Raw genomic sequence first — 22,535 nt, 5'->3', positions numbered from 1 at the left:
CTGCCATTTCCACATATTTCAGCCTGAATTATTTACCACCGTTTTTTTTTAATATTGTGATTAGGAAAATATAGTGGTTCTAAAACTATTTAGAAATCTTTAGTTGTTTTGGAATTTTCAAGGGCGGGAATTTTGTGTTAAATATTTTATCGAGGGTTCAACCCTTGACCTATCGAAAATTAAAGAAGAGGTCAAGGGTTTGACCCTCGACCTAAAAGAAATTGAAGAAGACGACAAAATTTGAAGAGGTACTCTAGACCTGTCGAAAATTAGAGAAGAGATCGAGGGTTTGACCCTCGACCTAAATGAAAGTAAAGAAAGAGGACAAAATTTGAAGAATCGTTTAATAATTATACACGATCGCGCATAATCGTTTAGTAAATTACAATGCGATCGTTTAGTAATTATACATGATCACACACAATCGTTTAGTAGAATTACTATGCGATTGTTTAGTAATTCTTTATTAACGTAACAATAGGTGCAAAATTCCGAAAAGAATAAGTGAACGATGAACAACTTTATTAGACGATAGGAATCAAACAAGATTAATCGATCGCTTATGGGATGCTAAATGTCATTTACAATCTCTCCACGATCGCTCAGTATGACTAAACGATAGCTTACTAAATCCATTACGATTGGCCACAAACTCCTACGCGATCGCTTAACTATTACTATTACACAATCGCCGTCTCAGAACCTATACGATCACATACCTTTTACTATACAGTCGTCTACCAAGTGCTACACAATCGCCTAGTGGAAGTAGACGATGAGCGGCACGCTGCGATGGCTTCTCCATGACAGCGTCTGTCAAACTCTCACTCTCAAGAGCTCTCTTTCCTCACTACACGATCGCCCATAAACTTCTACATGATCATTTAGCTATTACAATTAGACGATCGCCTTCTCAAAGCCTATACGATCGTCTACCAAGTGTTACACGATCGTCGAGCTTTACTACATGATCGCCTAGTGGCTTGTTCGAGATCACTAAGTACGATGAGCAGCATACATGTTTTTATTCAGAACTGAGTCAAAGTCATGTGCAATTGGATTCATCAATGATTGCACACACATCACAAAGCTTTGACTATAATACAGAACTGGATCACGCACCCTAATATGCCCGTCATGTGCAATTTATTGTATATTCAATTTTTTTATTATAATCTATAAAGTTGTACATTATTCTTTTAATAGAGAAATAAATATTTTTTTTTATTATGTATATTTAATTAAGTGTAGATACTTATATTATATATTCAATTTTTTTATTATAATTTATAAAGTTATATATTATTCTTTTAATTAAGTTGTATATTATTTAATTGAGAAATAAATAATTTTTTATCATGTATATTTAATTTAGTTAATTAAGTTGTATATTATTCTTCTAATTGAGAAATAAATATTTTTTTAATTGAGAAATAAATATTTTTTTCCATTCAGATCATGGCTTTAAACCCAGGACCTGTTGATCCGATGTTTTGTAGTCCATTCATCGATCATCTGTTATATAGCGAGATCGTACTACTGGAAAAATATCTTGCAGGCGTCGAGAGGCAGTTCTCCAGTGCACTATCTCACTCCACCCTCGAATACTACCGCTACTCCGCACATCTGTATTCTATGGGGTTGCCAAATCGGGATTATTCAATTGGACTAGCATCTGATCACAGCTTTGGTCGTAGAGGCCCTAAGATGCATACATTTCATATGTCTGTTGGAGAGTGCACTATCACTCTACAAGATATAGAAGTGTTGTTGGGGTTACATGTTGATGGTGAGCCGGTCACTAGAGTGATATACGATGACTGGTCACAAGTTTATCAACTGTACCTTGGTGTGACCCCACCTGCCGAAAAAATTAAAGGATTGAGGTTAAGTTTGATATGGTTAGGAACACAATTCTGTGAGATGCAGACGAGGAAACCGTCATAAGATATGCGCAAGCATATATACTACAAATGATGGGTGGAAGTCTGTTTTCCGACAAATTAAGTCATTTGTTTATTTGATGTTTCTGCCACTATTAGCTAACCTCTATGATGCGGGGCGGTATTAATGGGGTGGAGCATGTTTGGCATGGTTGTATAGACAACTATGCAAAGCAACAAGACCTGAGGTTCGTGAGATAGTTGGGCCTCTCATACTTTTGTAACTATGGGCTTGGGAGCGATTTCTAACGATGACTCCACAGCTACAACATGTCAATGACGCTCAGTTAGCTGAACGAGCCTACAGTTCTCGATAGGTTATTTTAATTCAATTTAATTTTTATATCACTGATCTAGTTAATTTAGAATCTAAATTATCAATTTAAAAATTTAGGTAGAGAGACAAATTTTGTGTGACTAGGACAGCCACACATGTAGTCAGCTAGTACAGATACATGTTTGATCTGCTTCAACCTAATCAGGTACATTAACACTGAACCAAATTGATTATTTTATACACATTTTTATTGTATTTGTCTTTAATGTTCTCCAATATAATATTTTGTGTTTCAGGTTATTTAGGAGCCGTACAAAATTATTATGCATTCTTTGCCCAATTTCTGTACAAATGGTCAAAACATATGGCGGACTATGAGTCTTCTCATATGTTTTCACATTGGTGAGTGGCATCTTCCTGACAGGATGATGAGACAATTCGATTTTCAGCCGGATGTCCCATCGCCTTGTAATACTAAACCCCTACTGCATGATATCGACTTAAGGACTGTAAATTGGTCCGAAAAAGTTGCACATTTGGTAGTGTGATGGCACTATCGTGCAAGGTTTATTGCAGTGGGGATTTCTATTGAACAGTTTGACAGGGATATCACTCAAGACTACATTCATTGGTATAATAATATCACAAGGCACTATATCACTCGTCCGGGAGCAACTATGGGTCATCTGGTAAATGAATGAATATTATCTAATTATTTTTAATTTAAATTTATTTTAAATATTATATAATTGTTTTATAGTTCACAGAGATCGAACAATAGTAGACTCTGTGATGTTGCGAATGATCTGAACCAGGTTCTTGCTATATATAGTGACAACCAAAGCTATATGGAGGAGATACATTATATGTACGATATACCTATTGTTCCTCCACTAGCTCCTAGACGTAGAGGACCTGTTCGGGAAGAGGATGAGTTTGATGAGGTTGCCAATAATGTGGAAGAGTTGCCCCTATGATGCAGACACAGAGTCAAACTGATTATGTTAGTCCGATGATGATGATGTCAGCATTTGTTTCAGGACATTATGACTCAGAGGCTGGTCCCTCGTCTTCATACGTGCATGGACATGGTCGGGATCGTGGAGAGCATAATGAATATTTATATTATGAAGCGCCTGCAAAGGTACCAGAGCAACCTCAAGTTCGAAGTCGACGACGACAACCAGCTCGAAATTGACGACATCCACCTTGTGGGACACATTGATTTTTGTAATTATTTTTATATAAATAAGATATTTTAATTTACACTTTTTTATTTTTATGAGATATTATTTTTTTTAATTTTTTCTTTTTAGAGTTAAGTTAAATAAAATAATAAAATAATAAAATGTTTTCAGAAATTGTTTTTATAAAATAGAAAATTTAAAAAAAAAAAAAGAAAAAAAAAAGGGTAAAGGTCGAATGTTGAAAATTCGACCTAGATNCGAATGTTGAAAATTCGACCTAGATAGGTCGAATTTTCAACACTTGACATATTAAAAAAAAACAATAAAAAAACAACCATATTTATAAAATAGAAAATTTTAAAAAAAAAAAAAAAAGTTGATCGAATTTTCAACATTCGACATATTAAAAACCATATTTTTGTAAATAGTTTCAAAACAACAATATTTTTATAAATTGTTTTTAAAACTACAATATTATTTTAATTTTCCCTTATTTACCTTCATAAATTTTCACCAACTTGAATTTCTGACGTACTGATATGATCTTTGATATAGAAGCCTTCGTTAAAAGTCCTTTCAGTAGATTTCTTTTGTACTCAATATAAAATAAATGTCCATAAATTTTGGACAGTCTACCCTTTGGGAGACTTTTGTTGAAGGTTTTATTAAATGTTCATATGTGGCATACGTAGCATGATTACGCCCATGTTCTGAATATCTATCTTCAAAAGGAAGAGGACCCCTGTAACTCTCTCCTCTTGGGAATAAAAACTACTTATCTCACGATGTTCAATACATAGCATAGCTTAATTGGTTAAACCATATATCTTTGACTAGAAAGGTCTGGAATTTGAATCTTTCCCAATGCTTATGCAACAGAGTAGCATGCTAACACAATTGAATCTTGCGAGATGGAAAATTCAACACCTTGTTCCAAGTAACATTCTAATGAGTTTTGTGCTCAAAATATGCCCTTTAAGGGTCACATTTATTGTCCAAAATCATGACTTGTTGCTTGACCATTGACGTCTCATACTCAACTTTGAAAGCCATTACAATGGAACATATATAAGAAATTAAACCACAAATGGGTCAAAGCCCCAAGGTCGGTTGCCTCTAAAACTACTTGGCAAAGAGCCAAAGTTAATATTTACGAATAAAATTAAGTAGGACAATGTCCTCTAACTAACTACTCGACATGTATTTGTACTATCAATCTCGAGATTTGAAATCTGATCTCATACTTTACATATAAAAAAAAAATCTATTTATTGCCTCTTCAAATCTTTCCTCACACTTCATATCCCTCTCCTTCTTAATATTTTCTGGTGTTTTGATTTTTTCTCCTGTGAATCTCGTCAAATATTAAAAAAAGTGATGGAAATTGGAAAACTTAAAATCTTTCTTCATCGTTCATTAAAATTTTAAGTTTTCAAGAAGAAGAAATAAAGAATCAAATAAGACTCCCTACAAAAAATTTACAAAGATAAATCTTGATTCTGTGTAAGTAAGCTTTGACCAAATGGACTAACAAAAATAGCCTAAAGTCATTCCGTAAATGTTATCCAACAAACTAAATCTTGTAAGAGTAGAAGTAATTAATTTTGAAATTTTTTAAAATGCAAAACCTTAACACTTAATCAAGAGCTATCGGCCAACAAGAGCTTAGCTCAATTGGTATCTATATATGCTAAGGACCAAGAAAATATGTGTTGAAGACCCAGAAGCCCGTGTTTTAAATCTCCCACCCCTTTTTATACTAAAAAAAATCAAGAACGGATGAAAGTACTCCTAAAATCCAAATACAGTGTATTTGAGAATTATGTTTCAAAACATACACTCACCATACTAAACTAACCAACATAGAATTTCAAATATTGGTTTCAGCAAAATAATGTTTTTATCATTTAGTAATCTTATCCAAACAGACTAAAACTTATAAAATAAAATTAATTAATTTCAAAATTCTTTTAAATGTAAAACATAAGATAAATGATTGTCCAAAAAAAAAAACCCTAAGATAAATGATTTAATCAAAGTTCTGATAATTAAGTAAAATTAATAACACAAGCATCATTTCAAATAACACCAGAAACAATCTTCATTTTATTGCACTCAAGTGCACGCATATCTTGTTTTTCATTTTACCCGGTCCAAATTTAATATTTAAAGATTTGAAATTTGTATGAGAAGCCTAATTATATTTTAATTTTGTCACATATGTATAAACATATACATTTTTTAATATTTAGCAAGTATCGTAGAAAATTTAATTTTATAAAAAGGTTTATTTCTATTTTAAAAACTTCGACAAATATCTAAGTTTGCTTTTTCTCATTTTTGACAACATGTGGAGTGGAGAGATCGAATCTTTGCTCACAAAATTGATAATATGAGAGACATTGTCTTGAATTAAATTTGAATTCTTTAACTAAAATAAATTATAAGGTTAAATATCAAGACTAAAACTTTTATCTATGTATAAATTTGTGAACTTTAAAAAGTGTTTATCATATTTCTAAACCTTCTTTTTTATGTTTATTTGGTCAGGTATTTGAATTTTCAATTTTGACTCCATGAAATATCTATTTGATATTGTTTCAGATTCAAGCAAAAAGTTTAGGATCCACGTAGAAATCTAATACATCGATTGAAATATAAAGATAATAATATGTTAGGAAACAAATTTGTCAACTATCCGTGCACATTTTTTAAAGACCTTTCAGACTCAAATCACATCAATTTTGTAATTGAACTAAAGATATCTATTTATTCGTGAGAATCCCCGATTAGACGAAGAATAGAGAAAGAGCCGGAAGAACTTTCTCTCCGTTGGCTAAACAGGGATAAGACGAAGAATATATTTCCCAGCCCCAGCCAAATTCCCCACCCACCAAATATAATATATATATGTGTGTGTTTGTATATATATGTACATATATGTAATGTATGTATGTATTGCTTTAAAAACCCATAGTTTCACAACTCACAAGTAAGCCCTTTTCTGATTTCATCCCAACTTTTCTATACTTTAATAAATTTATAAGATTTTCTATACTTTAATATTTTATAAGATTTTCTATACTTTAATTTTATAAGATTTTCATCCCAACTTTTCTATACTTTAATCAATTTATAAGATTTTGATGTTTTATCAAGACTTACTTTTAAATGAACATTGTAATATTTTAGTTGAAGGGTAGACAATGAACATTGGAATTAAATATTTTAATTGTATTTACATATGAAATATTATTGTTTCTATTAAGAAATTTTTTTATGTTGTTATTTTTTAATTAAAAACAATGTATTAAAAATGATCCATTTAATATAAAAATTTTGAAAATTTTGTTAATTTAATTCATAAATTTGAAGGATTTGCAACTAATATTTACTCGGCTAAATTAAAAAATGGATTAAGGTGCAACGGAGTGTGTCAAAATTCAACTAAAAAAATACTCAGAAGCATGTTAAAAGATATATCAAACACATAACCCATCGCAAAACATTTTTTTTCACGATATACAAGTGAGAATTGAATATCTGCTCCGAAATCGATAGTACAAACTTCATGTCAATTGTGCTAAAATAATATTTTAATTACATACCAAACACAATTTATTGATGCATAAATTTTGCATTTAAAAGAGTTCCATTCAACCATGAGAAATAGTTCGAGTCCAATAATCTTCACCTGTCAAAATTGCAAGTAGCACCCACAACCTTGATGATGGAAATAAAAAATAAAACGTACTGTAAATTTTCCTTTCAAGTTATTTTTATACATGACCAAACAGAACAGTACAAACTTTCCAATTTTGCGATTGGCTAATCCATCAGTCTACACTAAAAAGGTCCCTGAAGGGAAGGGGCCATCACTAAAATTACAGGGCTCGCAATGTGCAAATTTATTCTATTAGCAACTGCTCAAGTCATTGTATATAATATTTGTCAATTAGAAGCAAAACAAAGGTCTATCTTAAGATACAAACACCACAAGCATTTGATCCCTTCATCATTATGACGATAAATTAGGGAAGCAGACCTTCCAATAAAATTGAATCAAGAGTAATCCTACCAAATGAATCGCTCAGATCATACACTGATGGAAGAACTCAACCGTATCCCCTAACAACTCGACTCGTACAGTGAATACAAACAGTTTCTGGCAGCAATATCAACATCGTTAGAAGATCTAACGTCAGCTGAGACCAGTGTGCAACGTTCCGGCCAAAAGATGACCACTGCACACTTGAACCTTATGTCATGGACATTTTTTGTAATTATACAAGTCCTAACTGCCACTCCATTGTTGATGGTAACTTGACCTCTAGGATTTATGCGGGCACAAGAAATTATTAACAGCCAAAGTATTATTTGAAATCTCCTAAGCAAACGATTACCTTCTAATCAAAGTTAGTGGGGATGTCTATATCGGTATCTGACGGATTAGCAAGTTCAACAAGAGGTTCCTGAAGATAAAAACTAGTATAAGTAATTGAATATCAACCCAAAAAATGCAGCAAATCCATACCACTTAGTGATTTTACTAGTTGCAAAAGCAAGGAAATATTAGCACTACGAAGCCACTTGTTAATGCAATCAAGGTCCGTCGTCTACATCTATCAGCACCAAATCTAAAAGAGTTAAGGTTGCCAGTTGGCTCAGCTGCCATCAGATGGTTCATACAAGCAATCTCCTTGGAGAATCATTGGAGAACAACAAATAAGAATAGTAATAACTAACAGCTTAGTCTAAACTTGTACCAACAACTTTCACTAAGTTTCAATTCAATTAATATGAGGCTTGCAAGAATTTTTAACATCTAATGTTAAGGTTAACTGAGCTCTTGGGGCTTACTTTATTTGATTCTCATATATCTGTTATTAATCATGGAGGTTTTCCTAACGAGAAGACAAGATTACTGGTCAGAGGCCTGAAGTGACATTGTCCGATGAATGAAAGGGAAGGGGAGCAGCAATGGTATTTAAATTAGGCTGAATATCTGACTATTAGGACAAGGATTACTTTGTACCAGAGTGGGCCCTACATTTAGTTTGGCTTCTAACAAACTGAACTACCATAATGGAGAAGAAAATTGTAACAGAGGAAACGGAAGAATAATTTCTACATCGGCAATATATTGGTGATTGGGTTTGGTTAAACAGAAATTGTCAATGTCTAGACCTCCATTTTGGACTAATTTCTCTGTTTAAACCTTATTACTCCCAGTATAGATAATGCCTAAAGCTCCATTTGGATTCATTTCTCTGCTTAAACCCATTGGCAACTTAAAATTCAGATAAATAATGTCGGAACCTCCATTTTGGACAAATTTCTGCATTGTATCATTTCACTTCCAAAAGGAACAGAAAATTTGGAAGAAAAGAAAGATCAAACATATTCTCCTGATTCCAGCGGGCAGTTCCGAGGCCTCTACCATGTCTAAGTTTCCAGCAAGTCAGACTTACTTTCTCCTGATTTACTAATGCATACTACAACCGTTGACTTTGAGCATAACAAAAAATGTCAATGGTTAACCTCGTGCATAAAGGAATAATAGCTCTTGTTTTTCTATGTCCTAATGGATTATAATAGATGCGATGATCCAACCAATCTACTATTTCTGTAAATAGCTTGGTCCCTTTAGTTTAAAATTCTCAAGGATTGTGGAGTTTGTCGGTGATATTGAAACCATAATCCATCAACTTAACATGATATTAGAGGAGAAAATCTTGTATCCAAGCCTTTATTCTCATTTCCACCTAAACTAATATTGATTTCTACTGGTTGGGTCATTCACAAATCTTCCCGCTCAAGTGAGGAGTGTTAAGTTTTGATATAAATTTCAATTTACCACGACCTACATGCAAGCTTTGGAGTTGATGAGAGATTTAATAATTTAATTTAATTTTTTTATTGTGAATAAATTTAGCTTCTTTTCAGCCTATTATTTTGACATAATCCATATGCCGTTTTATTAACAAATGAAGAATTATTTAACTGATGTTTATAACTTATACAGGAATCAGGATGACAAAAGATTTACAATTTCAAACATGAAAGCAACCTGGATGAGATATCTAAAGCGTTTGACTAGGGTTTGAGGAAGTGTTTCAAGTTAATACACAATGAGATTTTTATTTTTCAAATTATATCCCAAGGAAAAATTAAAATAGCTTTGCCCTTCCCAAAATAAAGTCATTGAAATAAAAGATAATTCACATTTATTATTTTGAAATAAAAATAAGCAATACCTGCTCATCATCATTTGTTGAATGATTGACAATTCGCATGGGCAATGAATTTGTAAGGTCTCCAGTGGTTTCATTTATGTCCTGCGCCACAAGGAACATCAAGTTACTTTGGAATTGCACACTTTTTCTTGTCAAGTATGAAACAAAGTGCTCAAGGATTTATTTCGTTTTCAACTATGTAGCCTTTAAAATCACTACAAAAACTAAACTCTGAGGGTAATCAATGATACTCTCAGGCTTCAAGAATAGCAAATGGACAGAGTGACGCAGTATAACATGTGCAGGTTAACAAGATTCTCATCGATCAAGCATCCTCGATTTATTGATCGAGCATTCAATTCAAGAGCAAACTAGCTCATGAAATTATGCAATAGGGTGACTAAGATAAACAAATGAACTGCAAATCTAGGATAAGTTTTTTCAAGTGGAATGCATCTGCCAAGCACCTTCATTGACAAAAGCACAGTGAACAGATATAAGAGCACCAATCTGGCACGAACCAATTTATCAACACGAGTAACTTAGTGAAAATGCCGATTTTCACAACGGGGGTTCGGTAATTTAGGATATCTAAGTGAATGGACGGAGCTACCTACTCCAAGGTAAAAGAAAACAAGGGTACATAAAGATCCAACAGAGAAACTCAGCTGCAGGTGAAAAAGAGTTATATAAAAATAGGAGGCTTAAAATCCACTAAGATACGGGCATACTTCCTCATCTGGGTCAGGGTCAATGGAAGGATTACTGGAGCCTTCAGTCATGGTTTTACTAGGATCCTCGGGAGTTCCCTGCATGCATATAGTATGCATTGGCTTCCAGATAACACAAGGTAGCTAAATGGAAATTATTTTAATAGGGGAAAAAAGTAGTACATGTTCATCCTGGATGCCTGAAAATTCTCCCTCCATGATTGTGGGCTTGACATCCATTGGAGTTTCCTGCAAAGCCATTGAGGTCATTGGAAAAAACAATGTAGGTCAATACATCAACATGAATAAAAGCATACAAACTTTCCATGAATCGTCACGAACTGTAGTTCTAGTAACTGGGAAAGAAGAAAAACTAGGCATGCAAAGAAAAGACGTGAGATGAAAATAAATATGTATCATTGATTTTTCTTTTTTTGGGAAATATATGTATTATTGAGAAATAACTAAAAAATGTACACATACAGACTGACAGACATGCATAACCCCTCAACCTCGATCTATATTCTAAACTGAAATAATGCAAGACTTCAATCACTAACAAATTGATGTCAGAGTAGAAGATCATGTAGTGAACACATTCACGTTTCACACAACAGCCAGAAACAGCCTATCAAAATATTAGTTTCATATTCGGTTTTTAGGAAATATTTACTGTGAGAAGGTACTAGAGATGAACAGAAGCTATAGGAGTATAATTTTGAAAAGCAGTCTACAATAAGAGGCGAAAAGGATCAGAACAATAGAATGTCAACCATTCAGGAAGTTAAGAGCTTGAACACATTTAAATGGTGTTATCATAGCATAGTAAAGGGGATACAATATGTTTATTTAACAATTTACATTACATAATAAAACATAATTTATAAGTAGAGAGAAGGAGATCATATTAAGACGGAAATTTTGGTTCTCAAGGAAAAGTTGGCATACATACACTAAGAATAACATGATGCCAGTACCCTAAACCAAAAGATGGGTCAATACTCAAAACACATAAAAACATAAGATTATAAGCCAAGGAATCTACCATCTATTATGTGTGGAAGTACAAAATGTATTCATTGCTTTCTTAGTAGATATGAATGGGATATGTAATATTTCCCTCTTGCCCTAATGACTCATTACTTCGGTTGGAATGTGGTCATTGTTAGAAGAAAAATCAAATCGCTCAAGATGCCACCACCAAAGAGATTTCCCATTTGCCTTTTTCTTTTCCTTTTCTTGAAATTCCCCTAATATGGCTGATTTGAGAATTTTTGGTTATTTCCTAATCCTCTTGGGTAAGGGATGATCATCCAGTCCCACAGTTGTGTGCCATCTGTCTCTCCATACATGGGCCTCTTATCTAGAGAAAAGGCATTGCCCATCTTAGTTGTACTTTCTTTTTTCCCTCATCCATCTAAAACTTCTACTTAAAAAATGAAAAAGTGGGTATCCTAAGCCAGTACCCACCAGAAAATGCATTCTAACAAGTTTGATCAATATCAGAGTACAGTAAGCCTTAAACAATGAGACGAACAATTTCAAAATGAAAAACAGTGCTTTCTTCAACATACAGGTTCCATATGATCCAGAGATACATTTCTCCCTCCCTTGCTGAGATCTCTCAACGTGCCCTGTACAACCAATAAGCCAATAAAAGAAAGGCAAAATGCTAAAGGAAATGTTGCAGAAGAAAAATACCAACAGATACTGCATGAAAAAATAGAATATATTAAAAATTTAAATCCATAAGATATTCTTGGACATAAACCTGGTACCTGCTCTCCATGTTTCTTCTTAAATTTCATTGAAGTAATGAAAAATAGACCAATGCTTAATTTAGGGAGGCTGTTCTTCGGGAAGGGGTTTCTCATTGGAGCAAAGTGAAAAACAAAATAATAAGCTTCAAAATTTTATGAATGATCATGTTTCATTCCGTATAGAAAATGGATCTAATGTCAAATCCCAGGAACATTTTAGAAAGTTAATTCCTCCTTTCCCAGTGACCTTTCCAAGACTTTACAGCTTCTCTTAAAAGTGAAACCTCACTGTAGATCAGATTTGGGGACTCCAGCTGGCCACTTAAATCAAGGAGGAGTCCGAATAGTGACGCATTTCAACCACGGCTATGGCTATGCCCTTCTGTGCTAGCTGAAAATCTCCTTGCTTGGCCAGAAGATAATGACTGTGGGCATGTAAAAACAGCTCTTTTACCAATAAATCTTTTCCTAGATCTCAAAAAAGAGTGATGTTATCATTGATTTTCATCTCTGTGAGGTAATTTGGAAGATACCGGAAGAAAGTTAAGGTGTTCTCAGGAAAACTCTTGTCGGGAAGCATTAACACTTGTGCCCATCCCCAAAATGGTGCCACCTTGGCATGTCTTATGGAGAAGCACAGAGCCAACTACTTTTCCCTTGTCCTTATGCCTGACAATATTACCTTTTGAATTCCTTTGAAGAATATATATAATGTCTGATTCTTGGTGTAAACACTTTAAGCCTTTTGGTAAATACAGCAATATCTCTACTGCACTAACTAAAAGACATCTTTCTTGGCACACAGTTTTCTCCAGTTGTTAATATCTTATTCTGTTAACATTATACTAAAAGTAATAATAATAGGAAAAGATATTCAAGATGTAAGAGGACGTCTTAAGTTAAAATTTATGTTGATAATTCTTAGAATAAAAACCTTGTTCGCCCACATCAAACCACATGCATTACATAAAGTCCTCGGTCCAGCAGGCCCACGACGCATTGCAGGTGTATTGTTCTCACTAACACCACAATGTTGACATTTCCGCAAACTGAAAAATATTTTAGAAGGAATATTATTATTGATAGAGGTATATAACAGCAATAATATATATATATATATATATGTATGTATGTATGTATGTATGTATGCTATTGTATGTATGTATGTATGTATGTATTGTGTGTGTAGTGTATTATATATATAATGTATGTATTATGTATGTATAGTGTGTGTGTGTGTGATATCATATATATATAATGTATGATGTATGTATGTATGTGTGTGTGTGTGTGTATATATATATATATATATGTATGTGTGTGTATGTATGTATGTATGTATGTATGTGTGTGTGTATATATATATGTGTGTATATGTATGTATGTATGTATGTATGTATCCAAACAATATATTGTTGAAAAATAATTTCAAACAACAGACTAAAACCATGAACTCACACAGTTTCTGAACGAGTCCCATCTTGGAGGCAACTATGAGCTGATTCCCAACTTGAAGCACCTGAACTTTCTTTTAAGGATGCAAATTGGCCATTCTTACGGTGCATCCTAAAACAACAATGAAAAGTAAAAATAATAATTAAACGTGCATAGCTATAAAAACTGTTTCCATAAAGAAGTGAGATCTACTTTCACTTCCCAAAAGACAAGAGTAACATTAGTTTCTCAAAAAAAAAAAAAAAAAAAAAGAAGTTATCAACATACCTCTCATTTTTATTAGAGTATATAAATGTCTGCTACATAAAAATTACTTTAAATTTAAATTATCAAGTTGGTTCAAATGAGCGAATTCTAACAGAAGCAGAACAAAAGTCCAAGGGCCTCAAACTTATTCAGCAGAACAGAAACAAAGATAGTGTACTAGCTATTACTATTTAGAGGCAAAATTGGTTGCCTTAATAATATGAGGCTATGAGCTAAGTCATCCTGCAGCTGAGACCTAGAATTTTGTACACTATATCCATAAGCATCTTGTATCAAACGATGAGAGAAGAAGAGGATTGAATTAACCACAGATGCCAATGCTAATGCGCAAAGTAAAATATTCTCACTAAACTTTTACTTCCATGTCATAGTAGCCTAAGTGATCTTACCTCTGTGCAACCTCTTTCCGTACAGTGTACCTAATTTTCTTGTCAAAACATCTCTCCTTCCGTTTTTCACGAAACCTAACCAGGGAGGCTATTCTCCGTGATAAGTTGGAGCGCTTTGGGGTGTCAACTATACCCTGAAGACGGTAGGCAAGATCGAATATATGAACAAACCCACATAATATGGAGTAAAATTTCCACAATTTGCATTACCCTGTTATTATGATCATATGGCACTTCCATTGTAGGTACACCTGTTGGCACATCACGCCCTCCAAGAAGTAAGAGCACGGCTTGTACCTGTCACATCAAAACCCTGTAATTCTTCTAAAGAAAAAAACTCCAAAGTAGACTGGATTCCAAAACTAATAAACCCTGCTCAAAGAAAGGCAAGAATTCCTTATCTTAACCAAATTGTTTTCTTTAAGATGGAAAACAAATAGTTCTTTAAAAAAATGTACAGATCAGCTGCTCTAATACAACAGTCACGCAAAGAGAGAAAGATACATGCATGAGACAAGTCCCAATAAGGAAGTACTGCCAACATACCCCATCATTGTTGTGCTTAGTCAAAAAGAAGAAGAAGATTGACAGGCTATTCCAAAAGAAATCTGGGAGATCAAACATACTCAAATAGACCTAGAGAACAAAACCAATCCTCCCAAATTTCAATGAAAAGAAATAGGCTAGGTTGACTAATTGACAACGGTATGGCAGTTATCTCATTTCCTGGTGTAATAGGCGTCAACCATGTGATCGTGAAGGCAGCCCACAATTCTGTGGGCAGGCACCAGATGTGCGACACCTTTCATTGGATATCCCAATGAAACACATGAGCGGTTGCCCCTAAAAATTGGGAATCATCATGAAAAATATCTGACTGCCACAGCATAAAGCTCTGTAGATAAAGCATCTTACAAGTTACAACAGAACTTCATGCAACAACTCAATGATAGAAAAAAAAATGACATAACCAGGAAAACAGAGAGAGAAACTAAAATTCTGAGATCTGCACATGAATGTTCTATATATCCATTGAAAAAAGTACGAATATTCTAACAAGTCAGACAATTTGAACAAAAACATTAATATAGTCTACCCAAAGTCTCTGCCTCTCTGTCTCTGCGTGTCTGTCTGTCTCTCTCTCAGAAAATATAGAGAGAGAGATAATAAGAATTTCATTCCAACACAATCCTCCAGAAAATCAAGACTGAGACTCCTTTTTAACTACTATAGCCTATTTTGAATAATTTCAGGCCCTCAAAGTAGCATAAAGACACGAGTTCGGGTTCATGAAAAGTCTTAACAACTCCAGCTTGTTCAAAGTAAACATAACTGCGAGAATAGAAGCATATACTTATAACAAAAATGCCAGACAACAGGCTAATAGGTACCTTTTCGGGAGTAACTGCGGGGAACACATAAACCTCGCCCTCAAAAGAAAGCGTAAGTTCACTAGTTCTAGACGCCATGACCAACCCTCCATGATTCGCTACGCTTACTGAAGTCATATGAGCTTCTTCGACATCATCCATAACATCACCGCCGCCGCCGCCGCCGCCGCCGCCGCCGCCGCCACCACCACCATCTTCATATTCAGCGTCATCATCCCCCATCATTGTAGGAACTTGGACATGCCCCTGGAAGGGACGCGCTTGCAAAGGCTGAGGATTTGCAGCCGCCATCAACTTTATGAAAGCCCTAACTGCACCAGAAACCAAGCCCTAACCGTCAACCACCTTCATGTGTCAAAGGTGAACAATTCCATGAAATTCTGAAAATCCATACTCAAATCGAAAATTCGAGCTCGAACAAAGCTTCAGAAACCAAGAAGATAGAAAAATTAAATTAAAATTAAAATTAAAAAAAAGGCTACCAGAAATGGTTAAAGGATTTGCAAGATGTGCCCTTGTGTTTCCTTGGAGAGACTCAAACGGGTAATTTTCAAATTTTCAGTCTTTTATTTGTTTTTCTTTTTTAAAAAAATAATAATAACGAGAAATAGTGCCGGGGACGGAGATTTTTCAAGTTAATAAACATAGATACTGGAGGTATTATTCTCTACGACGCATAGATGCAAAATTCTGTGGCGACCTCATCTCCAGCCGTTTGTTTGATTAGGAAATCTGATGTACAATGGGACCCACATGATTTGACGGTTCATATTGGTCAGCGGGTGTCAAGGTCAATGGACTGAAGCGCCGGCCAAGTGGAATCCCACCTCAGGATTGCTCTTTTTATAATCAGATCCAACGGCTGGTAACAACTACTAAAGTCATGGGATAATGTTTCTGAAATTATTTAGGATATACAAGTGGGCCCTGTTCTTTGATAAAATAACGACTTTGCTATGTTTGGTTAACGTTGACTACATTTTGCCATTTTCACTTTTGAGTAATATATATTTTGCCTTTTTTAAAAAAAAACTTTTTAAGTAATATATTTTGCCATTTTCAATTTTAGTCATATATAATTTAAATTTACTCAATATATATGTTTTAAATTCATGAATTTTACCCCCTCATCCCATCCCCATCCCCATCTCCCCTCTTCCTCTTTTTGTCTCTGGAGATTCTCGTAAACTTTTTATTCAAAGGCACTTTTAGGCCCCTTTTTCTATTCTTGTCTATCTAAAAATATCACTGTTGTTACTATTATTAACGACTCATTTAGATTGGGTTGAATTTAAATAAACAAAATTTTTATAGATTGAGTTGGTTCATAGGGTTCACCCATAATAATTCAAATTAACCCAAAATTATTATAAGTTTAAAAATTGTTTATATATATAAATATATAATTACATATTTTTCTAATCATTTATTTTCTAACAACTCTAAAAAAATATTTTTTTTTGTACTTTGGAAAAAAGAAATTTATAATATACATTAAAATTAAGTTGTTAATCTCAATCCAACATTTAAAATTAATTTTAAAAAAAAAATTACATATTATTTTATTTCTTTTTAGAACAAAAATTTAAATAAATGAGCCAAGTAACTCAAATCAATTGAAGCCAAATTTTTTTTGTGGTTGGATTGAGTTGAGTTTATTGTTTAATGAGAATTGTTTGGGTTGAAAAAACTTGTACCCCAAACAATTAGGTTAACTTTAAAATGTGTTTCAATCCAATCCAACTCAACCCAAACAACAAACATCGTTATCAATTAGTTTGAAACTTTTTACCGTGTAATCCTTGTTCTAGTAAATCATTAGTTAAGTACTACTAACCTACCAAATATGTTGAGTTGGAAGAAAATCCACATGAGTCAAAGTCTTTTGTAGCTTGGTCAATTGAAATTAGAGAACCGTTTGATGCAAGTCTTCAAAGGCCATAGACTAATGTGACATCAAGATTAATTGTTTAGTAGTCTAGTCTATACGAGAAATCAATAGATGAATCTAATCTTATCCTAACGAGACAAGGTGAAACTCTCAAGTTTAAGTAAGTCTAGATGACTTCGTTGGATACAACACAAAAATTGTTAGGTCTATAATACCCAAAACAAGGTCAAATGTTACATAATTAGTAATAATAAGATTTTGTATGAAATGTACTAGGCGCAAGAAAAATACAATTAAAAACACTATTACATATTGTACCAAACTAATACATCACATCCTTGTACAGCCACAACTTTACTGTCACACCCCCTCTCAGGTTATCCTCTTAATCTGAAAAAGGATGTGAAGACAGCGAATGTCAACCCTCTTATGACATTCATTGCCCACTTGTAACCGGCTCAACTTGTTCACCTGTTTTGCCTAATAAGCAATTGTATATTTAACAACATACATAATCTCATAGATCAGTCTTTAAGGCAACAAAAACTCCATTCATCACATGTTTGAGTCCAACATACAGAAATATTCACAACATTTACATATACAAAAGTCTCTCTCAACTCTCCCTAGTATGATTATAAAACACCAGGACAAATAAAACATAAACTCAGGACTTCAAAAAGTCTCTAATCTATCTACAATCTAAGGTAGTGACAAACTGACTGTAGTAAGCGAGGCGCTAGGAACTCGATCATTACCTGGGAGAGAACATTTAAAAAGGTCAACTGGGAAGCCCAGTGAGTGATTAGTTAAACAAAAACATGCTTGAAGAAATAATTAAAACTGGAATCAAACATGCTTCAGCACTTTAATTGCATAAACATTCAAGGGAACATTTTCATATCTTTAAGATAGAGATATATAGAAACTTGAGTTCTGGAAAACATGCTTAAATCTCATTACTCAAAACTAGTTCGTCAACTTGTACCCAAAACCTTAGTTGAGGTAAAGCAAGCTCAATACTTTCCACGTCAAAACCTTAGCTGATGTAGAGTACTCTCAATACCATCAGCGTTGATAACTCTTATACATGCACGTAAAAATTCCCCAAAAGGTTAAGCACCTGGAGCCTCTAAAATCAAGGTACATCATTCAAGAGTTTATAAAACTATGCTTTAATATCAGAGTACTTGTAAATACATTAAAAACATCCAAGCATGTATAATAACTAGTTTTCGTAAAAAAAAAATATATGGGTTCAAATCATGCTAATAAATTACAAGTTTCATAACATGCTTCAGATGTGGCCTTTTGGAAGTATAAATCATAAAACATGTATTAATCAAAGCATTCTCATCATAGCTTTGAATAAATACTTCATACCAAAGAAAGGCATGCTTTGAACATTCAAAGAACTCATTTGAAAAATATTTTGTCACTCAATGTTATTGGTTAGCTCCCAAGGGTTCGTAGGTTCTTCCAATTTCCGTTTGGCCTAAAAAATTGAATTAATATCCCTTTGTTAACTTTTGGACAACCTTAAACACTTAACAACTTATGAATATTCCAACCATTTAAGCCTATTCTCTCAATTCCTAATTAATCCTTAGATTCCTATTTGAGTCCATACTTCGTCATTTTTATTGCTTAAAATCCAAAACACTTCTTAATGGAGTAAAATATTGCTTACCAACTCCAAACTTCCCAAATTAGTCCAATGCCAAGCCCATGGCAACTAGACGCACGATTAGGGCAGATGTGAGCACTGGGACCCGCACACCGTGCCTAGGCTTGCACACAGGGGCATCTGGATGGATGCCAAGGCTAGCAACACACATGCGTGTGCTAGGTGTCGAGGGCGCGCAAACTGAGCGTCGAACAAACGTGCATCTGGACGTCGAGCGGGCGAGTAACTGGGTGTCAAGCGTGGCCACTGTTGCACAGTCGGACTTTGTTGCATGCATAGTGGATATGTTGTGCATGGCTAGTGCGAACACAAGGCACTTCACCAATAGACTACCGACAGGCCAACTCCCCGCCTAGCTTCTATAACCTCTAGCTAGTAGCCTCTCCTTCAAACACCTAATTTCCAGATTTCACTTTCAGTACTCCAAAACACTATTTCCAACCAATTTAATTCAAATTTTCTTTCCATAAACCTCTTGAATAACCTTTAAATTTATTTACCTCCAATTTGAGCTTCTAATTCCTCCAAAATAGCTCAATATTCACCAACTTCACAGTTTGCTCGGCTTTGCTTAAAACACATACAACCTCGAGCTCTCTCCAAATTTAGCAACTTTCCAATTGAATTTCTCCACAGCAACCCTTGCTTCTTCTTTATAGATCAAGCTTCAATTTGGCTGCAAAAATATTCTCTTTGCACAAGTAATTTGGGCAAACCAACCCCCTTCTGTCCCTCTATTTATACTTTTCATTGCATGTCTACTTTGACAGCTCATGCCACTAAATTTTGTGTTTAAGTCCAAAATCATGTCATTTATGTTGGGGTTGATGTCCTAAAGTCTCATGTCCTATAGTTTGTAAATAGTTTGTACGAACGCTTGTGTTGTTAATATATGATATTTACTTTCACATCTTGTATTTTGCTCGGTTACTTGTTTTATTTGCTTTACCACAAACCAATAAACATAAAATCCCTGATTATCTGTATGTGACTCAAGCATGTATGTGGTGACATACAAGTGGATCATGTCTTGGGTGATAACCAAAATGGTCTAGTATATGGATCTAGGAGGGAAACCTTATCCTGGCAACGCTACGGATGCGGCCCGCTTTGTGGAATGGTCACAAGTGTTGTGACTTGTCATAGATGATCTAATCCTAATCATTCATATTTGGGACATGCGAGCGGGGGCGTCCTATACAAAGAGTTTATATAAGACTTGACCACGAAGTGTTAACGTCTCGTTATATAACACCATTCATGACAGAGACTTCACTTCACTAGGATGACTATATGTAACATGACCTCAATCCTGAGTGAGTTGAGAACTCCTACCATTGAGGGCGGTCCTTTGATTTGTATGGGTGCGAGTGGTCAGGTCGCCAATTCAAACTTATCATTTTGGGGATTCGTCTGATTTGGGAGCTGGGAACTAGCTACACAAGATGGAATTCACTCCTTCCCCGAGGCAAGGGTAAATAGATAGATAACTCCCTTAAGGGCTAGATCCGGGGTTTGAACGATTGTGCGCCACACACCTTCTCTTGCCCGAGAGGTTTTCACACATAGTTGGACTATGTTGTATTTGTTTATTAGAGGAATCAGTGGTACTTAAGGAGTGAGATGTAACTACGTGGGCATAACGTTAATTTGGCCCAGCTGTACTTACGAGCATCTGTGAAAGGTCATCGTACTCAATATTAGTTATATCCGATGGACACAGAAATATATCTATAGTAAGAAGAGTTCAGTTGTTGGTCTTTAGTGGAATTTCTGACAGTTAACGGATGGTGGATCTCGTGGCTAAAGAAGTTTGGTCAGCTATTCACGGACCATTGGAGCTTCGAGCCACTGGTCACTTAGGTCTCCTGGGTAGCTTGGATAAAGTCAAGAACCAGTGTTTGGGTTAATTGAAATGTTCAAATTGACAAGAGGAAGTTCGATTATATATGATATAATTTGGACTGGTTAATTATATATGATATAATTGGCTAAATGTATGAGATACATTATTATGGAGGAAATTAGATATAAATATGATTTATATCAAGTAGAGAAGAAAATACTATAGTAGATATGTGATATCAAACTATAGGATAAAAATATAATATGATTATATTTATTAATTAATTAGTTGGCTAATTATATGATAATTAATCCAAAATTCACGTTTGAACGTGGGTTAGTGGAGCAACGTCGATTATTGTAACCAATGAGTTAAAATGAAAATGGTTTTCATTTTGATCGATCATCCAAAGAATTCGTGAGAGTGCGCATTGGTAGAAATCTAAACGATCACTTACATAAAACGAGAGCCTATACGATAGTCCTCTTCGTCTAGACGATCGTCTACCTCGCGCCTAAACGATCGTACCGTGTTTCCTCCTTCCTCTACCAAATTCACCAAAGACCACCCTTTGGGTTTTCACTCCGAGAATACTCGGGGCTCTTTAATGGTGGTGTCATCCCCATGGTGTTCGTGTTCGCGGTTGTTCGTGCTGCTGCAGTCGACGCTTCTGCTAGGCGTTGATAGATCGCTTGGAGTGTTCCGCTGCGTTGAGTTCCGAAGTGTGAAGAACGTCTTCAACTGGTATGGAACTCTCTCCCTTGTTATTTATCTTGTTCTTAGCATGCCGTTAATTAAGATTTGATTGCATAACTGTATGTTTGAATGTATTATATGTATTTCAGTCACGGTGAAATCAGAGCGATCGGAACACGCTCATGGAACTATTAGATATGAGATCTTTCAATTTAGCCCACTAATTAAAATTAAGAAATTATTTCCTAATTCTTAACAAATAACCCCAATGGAAATGCCTTTCACCTCAAACACCTCTCTCGGCCAACACAACCCTTCTCATCGCCATGTTCAACCACATTTCATTGCCTCATGCTTCAACTTCATCACCTCATGACCCAATGCTTGGCTTGATCAACCTCTCAACGCCAAACTCCTTGTCCTATGCCCTTCAATCGCATAGGTTGTCCTCTTTTCCAACACTTACCCAAAATCTCCTATACTTAGGTCATACTTCACACCCTTTTCTGCTCTTCCCAAGCTCCACGCTTAACCTTCCTTTCCCAACCATGCTTAAATTCTTACTAAGTGTTTAAGAACACATAAAGCAACCTCCACATAGTTTTACTTAGGTTGTTTTCAAGCTTAACACTTAGACAATTTTCTTCTTTCCTTTTCTTACCTCAAGCCCAAACAAAACAAATGTTAAACTCACTAAGGATCATAAGGCATAAATACATCAAAGTTAACTCCAACTTAAAAATTTAGAGAAAAAGGTGTAGGGCTTACAAATTACCTTCCCCTTAAAAGAATGTCGTCCT

The 22,535-nt window shown here is 34.7% G+C and overlaps 1 protein-coding gene across 4 annotated transcripts; it reads right to left on the bottom strand.

Moving 5' to 3' along the window:
- Positions 1 to 7,158: 7,158 nt before the first annotated feature.
- Positions 7,159 to 16,249, bottom strand: LOC120075478 (GATA transcription factor 24-like). Of its 4 annotated transcripts, XM_039028901.1 has the most exons (12): positions 16,098 to 16,249; positions 15,616 to 15,926; positions 14,435 to 14,521; positions 14,225 to 14,358; positions 13,572 to 13,679; positions 13,048 to 13,162; positions 11,928 to 11,987; positions 10,537 to 10,602; positions 10,375 to 10,452; positions 9,665 to 9,745; positions 7,811 to 7,879; positions 7,159 to 7,737 (listed from the first exon to the last, which is right to left on the bottom strand). In XM_039028901.1, exons 2-11 carry the CDS (start codon positions 15,904 to 15,906, stop codon positions 7,814 to 7,816), a joined length of 1,086 nt encoding a protein of 361 aa, XP_038884829.1. In that variant the 5' UTR covers positions 15,907 to 15,926; positions 16,098 to 16,249; the 3' UTR covers positions 7,159 to 7,737; positions 7,811 to 7,813. The 4 variants fall into 4 exon arrangements, with proteins under 4 accessions (XP_038884829.1, XP_038884827.1, XP_038884830.1 ...); XM_039028899.1 differs by having other exon boundaries at positions 7,159 to 7,879; XM_039028902.1 differs by lacking the exon at positions 10,375 to 10,452 and having other exon boundaries at positions 7,159 to 7,879.
- Between the last annotated feature and the right edge of the window lie 6,286 nt (positions 16,250 to 22,535).

The sequence above is a fragment of the Benincasa hispida genome, chromosome 4 (assembly GCF_009727055.1).
Source record: "Benincasa hispida cultivar B227 chromosome 4, ASM972705v1, whole genome shotgun sequence".
Classification (NCBI taxonomy): domain Eukaryota; kingdom Viridiplantae; phylum Streptophyta; class Magnoliopsida; order Cucurbitales; family Cucurbitaceae; genus Benincasa; species Benincasa hispida.
Note: the sequence above shows the minus strand (reverse complement) of the source record. Positions and strands in the feature narration are given on the sequence as shown.

Excerpts from the sequence above, each read along its gene's own strand:
- LOC120075478 (XM_039028899.1), bottom strand. The coding sequence starts at position 15,906 with ATGGCGGCTGCAAATCCTCAGCCTTTGCAAGCGCGTCCCTTCCAGGGG. Across the intron at positions 14,522-15,615 it reads CCGCAGTTACTCCCGAAAAG|GTACAAGCCGTGCTCTTACT; the intron begins GTACCTATTAGC and ends TTGATGTGACAG. Across the intron at positions 14,359-14,434 it reads CATATGATCATAATAACAGG|GGTATAGTTGACACCCCAAA; the intron begins GTAATGCAAATT and ends TACCGTCTTCAG.